Source organism: Oryzias melastigma, linkage group LG2, assembly GCF_002922805.2.
Source record: "Oryzias melastigma strain HK-1 linkage group LG2, ASM292280v2, whole genome shotgun sequence".
In the NCBI taxonomy this organism is placed as follows: domain Eukaryota; kingdom Metazoa; phylum Chordata; class Actinopteri; order Beloniformes; family Adrianichthyidae; genus Oryzias; species Oryzias melastigma.
In genome coordinates, this window is record NC_050513.1 from 19,165,864 (window position 1) to 19,176,242 (window position 10,379).

At 38.7% G+C, this 10,379-nt stretch overlaps 1 protein-coding gene across 2 annotated transcripts in view; it reads right to left on the reverse strand.

The window, feature by feature from the left end:
* The window catches only part of zswim2 (zinc finger, SWIM-type containing 2), an 11,339-nt gene continuing 960 nt past the window's right edge, over positions 1 to 10,379 (reverse strand). Inside the window, exons 2-10 of one of the 2 annotated variants that reach the window (XM_024288909.2) lie at positions 9,608 to 9,758; positions 9,457 to 9,533; positions 9,323 to 9,363; positions 6,151 to 6,322; positions 2,351 to 2,596; positions 1,528 to 1,606; positions 1,414 to 1,466; positions 1,188 to 1,350; positions 1 to 362 (exon numbers count right to left, since the gene is read on the reverse strand). In XM_024288909.2, coding sequence (XP_024144677.1) covers positions 66 to 362; positions 1,188 to 1,350; positions 1,414 to 1,466; positions 1,528 to 1,606; positions 2,351 to 2,596; positions 6,151 to 6,322; positions 9,323 to 9,363; positions 9,457 to 9,533; positions 9,608 to 9,757 — 1,278 coding nt within the window. In that variant the 5' untranslated portion in view covers position 9,758 and the 3' untranslated portion in view covers positions 1 to 65. Of the gene's footprint in view, positions 363 to 1,187; positions 1,351 to 1,413; positions 1,467 to 1,527; positions 1,607 to 2,350; positions 2,603 to 6,150; positions 6,323 to 9,322; positions 9,364 to 9,456; positions 9,534 to 9,607; positions 9,759 to 10,379 lie in introns of both variants that reach the window. The other variant, XM_024288908.2, reaches the window with a different exon arrangement.

Here is a 10,379-nt window from a genome sequence, read left to right on the forward strand (position 1 = left end):
TGATTTGTCTAAGTATTTCTTTATTTGGTGAGCGTTGTAAGAGGATCAAAGTTTCGTGAACCCTGTCACTTCTTCCCTTGCAGCTCCACCCTTTGGACGTGAAGGGTATCAGTGGTGGGGTGGTCCGGACTAGCATGACCTCTGGCCCCTCCATCGTTCGTCTGCGCTCCACACCCGCCACACGATGGCGCTGTTTTGACATCGCAGAGGTTCAAAGACCCGTCGTTCGTTGGCTTCTCCTGTGATGTGTCGACTTGCTTTAGGGGGCGTGGTGATGTCATCGGGGTGGAGTAGAGGACGTACCCGTCCAGAGGACAGGCGCTGGACTCGCGCAGGATCGGATCTATACACTCTATGTGGAACTGTGGATGTTTGTTGTTGTTTTTAGCGAGCAACCATTGACTGTATACATGAACTGGACTGAGTAACCCCCACATATTGTCCCATTTCAAACAGGAAGTACCCACTGGTACACAGTTGTAAACTGACCAATAAGATTCCTTGAAAAAAAGTAGGTGGAGCCTACTAGCCCACATATCCAGCGTTTGAAACATTTGATCGACAGACTTTGTGTAGCCCGCTTTCAAGAGGTAGGGGTGTGGCTTTCCAAAAGGCTCGTCCCTGATTGGTGAGAGTGGTTGCCATAGAAACGATAACTCAAACTGACAAAGCAAAAATATGGCGGCTGAACTGGTTTACTTTCGTTGGATCTGGAAGTGAATGTCACTATTCCCTTAACTTTCCATTTAATTTTAATATTTCCCTTAACTATCTCCTTAACTTTTTTGTTTGCTCTTTTTCTTATCTTTACCCTTCTCCCTAAAATGTCCCCTAACTTTATGTTTCCTTAACTTTCCCTTAACTTTTCTCTTTGAGGCCATTTAGTTCCCATGTCATCGTTTTAATTGCAGCCACTCAGAAATGAGCTTGTTGGAAGGCCACACCCCTACCAGTGGAGATCTGTCAATCATGTCTCAAACGTAGGATGTGAGGACTAGCTGGCTCCGCCTACTTTTTTATTCGAGGTATGTGATTGGTTGGTTTATAACTTGAATATATCATGGAAAACAAGTAGGTTTTAGTTTCTTGGAACCAGTGGGTACTTCCTGTTTAGAATGCTAGGAAGGCGGGGTTACTGAGTCCAGGTCTCATGTAGTGTCAAATCTTGCGAACGATTACTCGGTTACCTTGTGGCCGCAGGGTAGATTCCGGACACGGTGACCCCGCCTGAAGCTTATCAGGCAGAGGCGACACTGCGCGCCCTCAGTCGGGGGGAAAGGCCGCGCCCCCACGAACTCTACAGGCAGGTCGCCCATCACGTGGTCCGGCAGAGGGTCCAGTGGAACCGGGCTGAAGGGGAGACAGAGTTCACTGGTGTTGGAGACGGAGGATCCGGGCGTCATGAAGACTTACCCGTCTTGACAGGATGCTCCCTCCGACCACGGACGCCAGTCCTCCATCCTCCTCTGGAAGAATATTCTAGATCAATCGACTAAAAAAAATCTCTTCCAGAAACTGCTTACTTACGGTTTTAAAAGCCAGCGGATGATGTGAATGGCTCCCCCTGCAGTCCTCGCACAGAAACGTGTGGCTGCAGACGGTGCATCTGGACGAAACGACAAGAGACGTTTACGGAGAAACTTCAGTCTGACGACGGGGGGGGACATACAATCCCTTAAGATTTCCCTTAAAATTCCCTTAACTTTTCTATTTCCCTTAACTCTCCCTCTAAATGTTAATTATTTCCTCACATTTTGTCTCACTTTTCTCTTAACTAAATGAGTTTTATCCAACATGTATTTCATTTTAGTTTAATATTTGTTAGCGTTAACTTTTACATTACATTTCCCCTTCATTTTTCTCTTAACTTTTTCTAAGAATTTTTTTCAAATATTTCCCTATAAATTTTCATGTAACATTCCCTTTAACATATCCTCTAGTGCACAGGAGTCAAACGCAATAACACAATTCAGTTCAATTCAGTTCAATTCAGTTCAATTCACACAAAGGGCCAAAATCCAAAACACACCTCAGGTCGCGGGCCGAACAAGATAAACATTTATTGAACACTAAAACTATATTTAAAAATTTTAAACCTGTAAATTTTTAACATAATTATTCCCTAGCAATATATAGCATTACCTGCGAAAATGCTAGCATGAATGCTATAAGCTGAATTTGGCTGATGAAGATGATAGTGCTGATAGCTGCAGATGCTGAAATTTTTACCTGAAATTACTAAAGCTAATAGCCAGATAAAATATCGAATAATGTCAATAAAGATCTGCAGAACCATTAAAGTTTTAAAATAAACTAAAAGACAGAGTCAGCCATGAGGGTTCAGACTCACTTGAAGCATCTTCCAGTGACGGGGCGGAGCCTGCAGCCGCAGCAGGACACTCCCACGTGTCTGTCCGGCTCCTCCCGCTCCGCCGCGGTGAAGAGCTTCTTGACGTTCTCGGCCTGCTCCTGCAGCAGCGCCAGCGAGCTGAAGGCGCCCCGGCACAGAGGACACGTCACCGACTTCTCCCTGTCGGTCACCTTCTGCGTCTCCGCCCAGATTGTCATGCAGGAGATGTGGACGCTGTTGCCGCAGCTGAACCTGGGGAGAGTCCGTGATATTTTTGGACGGATGATTCCTTCCTTCACTCCCTTAAAGCAGGGGGTGTTGGGACCCCTTTGGTTTGGGGCCGGGGTCGGTTTGTAAGCTAACAGAAAAAGTGTTACAATCACAGCCTAACGTAAACATTTACAGTTTTCCAGAAAGCCGCACATAACTACATTTAAAATTCTTCATTTCTGTAATCTTCACAGAAGAAAATATTAGCAAAATATTTGTAAAACTAGATATGCTAGAGTGAATGCTGTAAACTGAATGTGACCGCTGAAGATGCTAAAATTGATAGTTAAAAACGCTGAAGCTAATACCTGAAAAATATGGTGTTGGTAGCTGAAATGGTTGAAGCTGCTAGCTAGCTAAAATATTAGCGAAATGCCAAATTAGTCTAAAAAGCAAATAAAAAAAAATCTAAATTAGCCAAACCAGCTAGCAAGTAGCTGAAATGAAAGCTAAATGCCAAATTAGCCTAAAAATGGTAAAATGTGTAATTTGGCCAAAACAGCTAGCATAAGGCTAAAATATTAGCCAAGCTCCAAATTAGCATAAAAAACTGAAACAATCCCAAACTAGCCAAAAACAGCTAGCATGTAGCTAAAATATGAACTAAATGCCTAATTAGCCTAAGAAGCCATAAAATGTCTAATTTATCCAGAACAACTAGCACAAGGCAAACATATTGAATAAACTCCATATTAGCCTAAACAACTGAAAAAAAGCCTAAATTAGCCAAACCAGCTAGCATTTAGCTGAAATATAAGCAAAATGATAAATTAGCATTTAAATGGTAAAGCTAGCTAAAATGTGGCTAAAATATTAGCTAAATGCCAAGTTAGCCTAAAAAACCAGTAAAATGTCTAATTTAGCCAAAACAACTAGCATAAGGCTAAAATATTAGCTAAACTCCAAATTAGCCTTAATAACTGAAAAAATTAGCCAAAACAGCTAACCTGTGGCTAAATCCTTAGTAACTGCCAAAACAGTTGACAAAAATGGCACAAAAAAGCGGAATATTTTAATAACTGAAGAACTATAGATATAAAAAAAAAACGTATGAAAAAAAATAATAAAGAAAAGTGAATCAGAGTCAAACGAACAAATATTCTCTCCTCTCCTGTCATAGTTCAGACTGCAGAAAGGTGGAATAAAATGTCACGTTCTAAGTGGGTCTTGATCAGCGTTTCTGATGTTTGAGGGGTTGGACCAAATTTGGAGGTGGGCCTGATCCGGCCCGCGGGCCGGAGTTTGGGGACCACTACCTTAAAGTTTATTTTTCCTTCTAACTTTTTTCTTACATTCACGTTTCCCCTTAATTTCCTCTGAACTTTGTATTTGTATTTGTCTGGGTTGAACCCATGAGAAATGTGTAAAATTTCCCTGAACATTTCCCTTTTTTCTCTTTCCCTCAATTTCTGAATTTTCCTCTATTTCCCCTTAACTTTTCCCTTAACTTTTCCCTTTATTTTTCACTTAAAACTTCCCTTAAATTTCCCCTTAATGTATCCCTTATCCTCTAACGTTCTCCTAACATTTCCCCTTGTGTGTTGAATCCTATTAGATGTTCATCCCTTAAGTTTTCCCTTAAGTTTTCCCTTAAGTTTTCCCATAAGTTTTCCCTTAAGTTTTCCCTTAAGTTTTCCCTAAGTTTTCCATAAGTTTTCCATAAGTTTTCCCTTAAGTTTTCCCGTAGGTTTTCCCTCAACCTTAAGTTTTCCATAAGTTTTCCCTTAAGTTTTCTCGTAAGTTTTCCCTCAACCTTAAGTTTTCCCTTAAGTTTTCCCTTAAATTTTCCCTTAGGTTTTCCCTTAAGTTTTCCCTTAACTCTAAGTTTTCCATAAGTTTTCCCTTAAGTTTTCCCTTAACCTTAAGTTTTCCATTAGTTTTCCATAAGTTCTCCCATAAGTTTTCCCTTAAGTTTTCCCTTAAGTTTTCCCTTAAATTTCCCCTTAGGTTTTCCCTTAAGTTTTCCCTTAGGTTTTCCCTTAACCTTAAGATTTCCATAAGTTTTCCCTTAAGTTTTCCATTAAATTTTCCATACGTTTTCCCTTAGGTTTTCCCTTAAGTTTTCCCTTAAGTTTTCCATAAGTTTTCCATAAGTTTTCCCTTAAGTTTTTCATAAGTTTTCCCTTAGGTTTTCCCTTAACCTTAATTTTTCCACTAAATTTTCCCTTAAGTTTTCCCTTAAGTTTTCCATAAGTTTTCCATTAAGTTTTCCCTTAAGTTTTTCATAAGTTTTCCCTTAACCTTAAGTTTTCCATAAGTTTTCCCTTAGGTTTTCCCCTAAGTTTTCCCTTAAGTGTTCCCTTAAGTTTTCCCTTAACCTTAAGTTTTCCCTTAAGTTTTCCCTAAACCTTAAGTTTTCCATAAGTTTTCCATAAGTTTTCCCTTAGGTTTTCCCTTAAGTTTTCCCTTAACCTTAAGTTTTCCATAAGTTTTCCCTTAAGTTTTCCCTAAACCTTAAGTTTTCCATAAGTTTTCCCTTAGGTTTTCCCCTAAGTTTTCCCTTAGGTTTTCCCCTAAGTTTTCCCTTAAGTTTTCCCTTAAGTGTTCCCTTAAGTTTTCCCTTAACCTTAAGTTTTCCCTTAAGTTTTCCCTTAAGTTTTCCCTTAAGTGTTCCCTTACGTTTTCCCTTAACCTTAATTTTTCCCTTAAGTTTTCCATAAGTTTTCCCCTAAGTTTTCCCTTAAGTTTTCCCTAAACCTTAAGTTTTCCATAAGTTTTCCCCTAAGTTTTCCCTTAAGTTTTCCCTTAAGTGTTCCCTTAAGTTTTCCCTTAACCTTAAGTTTTCCCTTAAGTTTTCCCTAAACCTTAAGTTTTCCATAAGTTTTCCCTTAAGTTTTCCCTAAACCTTAAGTTTTCCATAAGTTTTCCCTTAGGTTTTCCCTTAAGTTTTCCCTTAACCTTAAGTTTTCCATAAGTTTTCCCTTAGGTTTTCCCTTAACCTTAAGTTTTCCCTTAAGTTTTCCATAAGTATCCGTTAACCTTAAGTTTTCCCTTAAGTTTTCCCTTAAGTTTTCCATAAGTTTTCCCTTAAGTTTTCCCTTAAGTTTTCCATAAGTATCCGTTAACCTTAAGTTTTCCCCTAAGTTTTCCCTTAAGTTTTCCATAAGTTTTCCCTTAAGTTTTCCCTTAAGTTTTCCCTTAAGTTTTCCATAAGTTTTCCCTTAAGCTTTGCCTTAAGTTTTCCGTTAACCTTAAGTATTCCCTTAAGTTTTCCCTTAAGTTTTCCCTTAACATATCCCTTATATTTTGGCTCGTCCTTAATATTTCATGCGGATCCCATGCATCTATACACGTTTGAGCATGTTTTTCTTGCAGAGAGCCTTTATCCCCCTCTAAGAGGAGATGGGACAGAGAAAAACCACAATAATAAGAGTTATAAAAGCAATCCGGTAGCTTTTCAAAATAAAACTTCCCTCAGAATCAGCTAAAAAAACAAATGGGAATAACCCGGTACCAAGTGACCCTCAGACCGGTTCCGGTCCATGGGAGTTTAAAAGGTGTAGGGGCGGGGCTTGTGCGGGGCTGTACACCTGCAGTGAGACACCGGCAGCCTCATCAGCAGCAGCTCCTCCAGGCAGACGGGACACACATCCCGGGGTTCGATTCTCTTCTGGCGGACGCTCTCGGCCCCGGGCCGGCCCAGGCGCAGCCTTTCCAGCAGCTCCAACAGCTGCTTCACCTCCAGTCCACGCTGGAAGGAGTCTGGAATTGAAAAGTAGGACACAAACGTCTTGGACTTTTACCTAGACCAGGGATCCCCAAAGAAATTATATTCATGGGGCCCAAAATCCCTAGTGGTGCCCCTGTGGCCCTCCCAATTGTTCTGGCTAAATTAGACAGGTTTACCAGTTTTTTAGGCTAATTTGGCATTTAGCTAATATTTCAGCTACATGCTAGCTGTTTGTCTATTTTGGGCTTTGGCTAATATTTCAGCTACATGCTAGCTGTTTGTCTAATTTAGACTTTCTCCGTTTTTTAGGCTAATTTAGAGTTTAGCTAATATTTTAGCCTAATGCATGTTTTGGCTGAATTAAATATTTTTCTAGCTTTTATGCTAATTTGGCCTGTGGGTAATATTTCAGCTACATGCTAGCTCTTTTGGCTGCTTAGTTTTTTTCAGTTTTTTAGGCTAATTTGGAGTTTTGCTAATCGTTTAGCTTTATGCTAGCTGTTTTGGCTGAATTAGAATTCTTTTTAGGCTTATTTGGCATTTTAGCTAATATTTCAGTAACATGCTAGCTGTTTTGGCTAAATTATGCTTTTTCCGTTTTTTTGACTAATGTGGAGTTTATCTAATTTTTTATCTTGATGCTAGCTGTTCGTCTAATTTAGACTTTCTCAGTTTTTTGGCTAAATTAGTGTTTAGCTAATATTTTAGCCTTATGCTAGCTGTTTTGGCTAAATTAAATATTTTTTTATTTTCCGGGCTGCGCGGTGGCGCAGTGGTTAGCGCTCTTGCCTCACAGCGAGAAGGCCCCTGTTCAAATCCCGGCTGGGACCTTTCTGTGTGGAGTTTGCATGTTCTCCCCGTGCATGCGTGGGTTTTCACCGGGGACTCCGGCTTCCTCCCACCGTCCAAGAACATGCTTCATAGGTTAATTGGTGACTCTAAATTGCCCCTAGGTGTGAATGTGAGAGTGAATGGGTGTGTGATTGAGGCCCTGAGACAGACTGGCGACCTGTCCAGGGTGTACCCCGCCTTCGCCCGTCAGCAGCCGGGATAGGCTCCGGCACCCCCGCGACCCCGAAAGGGAAGAAGCGGTCAAGAAGATGGATGGATGGATAAATATTTTCCAGCTTTTATCTTATGTTTGCTATTAGCTAATATTTCAGCTACATGCTAGCTGTTTGTCTAAGTTAGACTTTCTCAGTTTTTTAGGCTAATTTAGAGTTTAGCTCATATTTTAGCATTATGCTAGCTCTTTTGGCTAAATTAGATATTTTTCCAGCTTTTATGCTAATTTGGCCTTTGGTTAATATTTCAGCTACATGCTAGCTGTTTTGGCTGCTTAGTTTTTTAGGCTAATTTGGCATTTTAGCTAATATTTCAGTAACATGCTAGCTGTTTTGGCTAAATTATGCTTTTTCTGTTTTTTAGACTAATGTGAAGTTTGGCTAATATTTAAGCTCTATGCTAGCTCTTTCTGTCTAATTTTGATTTTTTAAATTTTTTTTCAGCTAATTTAGCACTTGGCTAATATTTAAGCTAGCTATCAGCTTTATTGTTTTCAGTTGTCAGGTTCAGCGTTTTCATCTATGAGCTTCAGTGTTTTTAGCTATTAATTTAAGCATCTTCAGATATATCTTTTGCAGGTAATGCTATATATCCAGTTTGTAAAATGTTTAAGTATACATTTTTTCTGTTAATACTATATTTAAAATTTGGCTGTGTGTGGCTTCCTGAAAAACCATATATTTTTACGTTTAGGCTGTGATTGTTAAACCTCCAGCCCCGTCCCGCAGGTACTCCAACAAACCTGGGAGCTTTATCTCTTTCACCCCTTTGGTTCACTTTTGAAACTGTTAATATTAATACACATTTTGTCATCAACTTATTTTGAAATCTTACAGGAAATCACTTTTCTCTGTTTTTTTTATGCTTTTAGTCACAAATCTTAATAAAAAAAAGGAGAGAGAGAGAACATTAAATCGTCATAAATGTAACTAAGATTTATATATATATATATATATATATATATATATATGTACTGTGTAAAACCATCAAAAAATCTAATTTTTAAATGTATTTCTACCAGTAAAATGAATAATAGCTTGTTAAAATATTTCACACTTTGAAGATTTTTGGTAACATTGAAAATATATATAATAGTTTGATTTTTTAAATAATATTTTCAGTCAAAAACACCTCCAGATGAGCACTTCATACTAATTTAGCTTATTAGGACAGATTTTTAAATTAGTTCATCAGAGGTTAAATCATTAACAAATTAGCAGGTTATCACACATTTATATCAAAATAAGCTCATAAAGACAGATTTTTTCCAGGTCCTCAAACACATCACACGTTTGAAGGTGTGTGTAGAGTATAAGCACTAAAGCAACCTTAGAAATCATACACAAAAGCATTAAAAACGTACAGAAATCTGTACAGGTGCTACCCTCCCCCACCCTCATTCGCTGTTACACGCCCCTCCCCCTTTGCCACCCTAATCAGCACTGCATGTGGCAAACTCAGAAATAAAACTCACTATTTTCAAAATGGCGGCTTCTCTTTTGGTTATTCTCCATAGCAACCATTTTATGTTTTGGTCACCTGGGGGCGGCGAACACATTTATGTAGTTTTTAGAAGAATCGGCAAAAGTAAACTTTTGGATCTCCTTGGCAACGGAGGGTTTTTCTCAACCACGCCCACATTACTAATTTGGTCATATGTTATGTCACATCATTTTGATCAGCTTGAGACTGGGATTCATGTATTACATTTTCAAAATAATACTGTAATAAATGTGGGAGCAACTGGGGAACCCCACTTTTGCTAGCAAGCAACGCTAGCGCCATTCATGATCTACAGCTTCTAATTTCCGCTATTTTTCAAAGAAAGCTCCCAACGAGTTAGGAGGTGATGCATCAAAATCAGTAGAAGGAGTTTCAATTTGTAGATGATTTAAAAAGATGGCGACCTCTTCCTAAGGTCAAAGGTCGACGAAACTCTGTGGCGGGAGAATAGTTTATAAACTTACACTCATGACCTCTGGGTAATTTGAATCTCCGAAGTAAAATCCTGAAATGATAAATAAAAAATATATATATTACATTTCAAAATAAAACGCTCCAGATGTGCATAGACATCCAACATGACAGGCGTGACTCGTACCAGCAGATGTGTTTGCAAAGCTCCGCCTCCTTAGCGAAGACGGGACATGTACAGGTATGCGGGTCCCCCAGACACACCTGTGGAGACAGAAACTGGGCGTAACCCGCCGTCTGCTGAACCAGCGGCTTCCGAAAGGTCAGCGTGAGGTCACCTTGAAGGTCTGGGTCGCCCCTTCTTCTTCGACCAGGAAGGCCGCCAGGCTGTAGGGCACGAGAACCCGTATGGTCGAGGCCAGAGCCTCGTCCTGACAGGAAGTGACTGAATCGGGGATGGTCTCCCTCCAGGGGGTTTTCCTGAACATCCTGTCAAGGAAAAAATATATTTAAAAATGTTAAATAATCCAAAATCCTGTGGTACTACTGAGTGATTGAGTAAAGTAAGCACCACCTAAACAAATTACAAACTTTTACTTCCACTTTTTTAATTTGCTATCTTTTCAAAATAAAATCGAAAACAAAAAGACCAGATTCCTGTTACAAAACTGCTAGATTACATCTATTTTACAATTTTTTTTTTAAAAATAGCTACTTTAAACACACACACATATATATATATATATATATATATATATATAAATATATATATATATATAAATCTTGTTAATTTTAATTGAATTAATATGCCTTAATGTGTACTGTTGTGTTGATTTTTGAATGTCAAAAATAAAATAAACAGACTTTTGATTAGCTTAATTTCAAACAAGCAAATATTTTCTCACTTCCGGTCAAATCCAAAACTTTCAAAGTAAGGCAAACGTGAAAGGAAAAAACTTCCTGTTTACACAAAAATAATTACATTTAAAAAGACAAGCATTTTTTCCTACATATTTATTAAAACTACTTCATCATTTAAATTTCTTTTTATAATTCTAAATTAATTTTGAATGACTTAACATGCTTTTATTTGGGCTTTAGTTGCTAAAA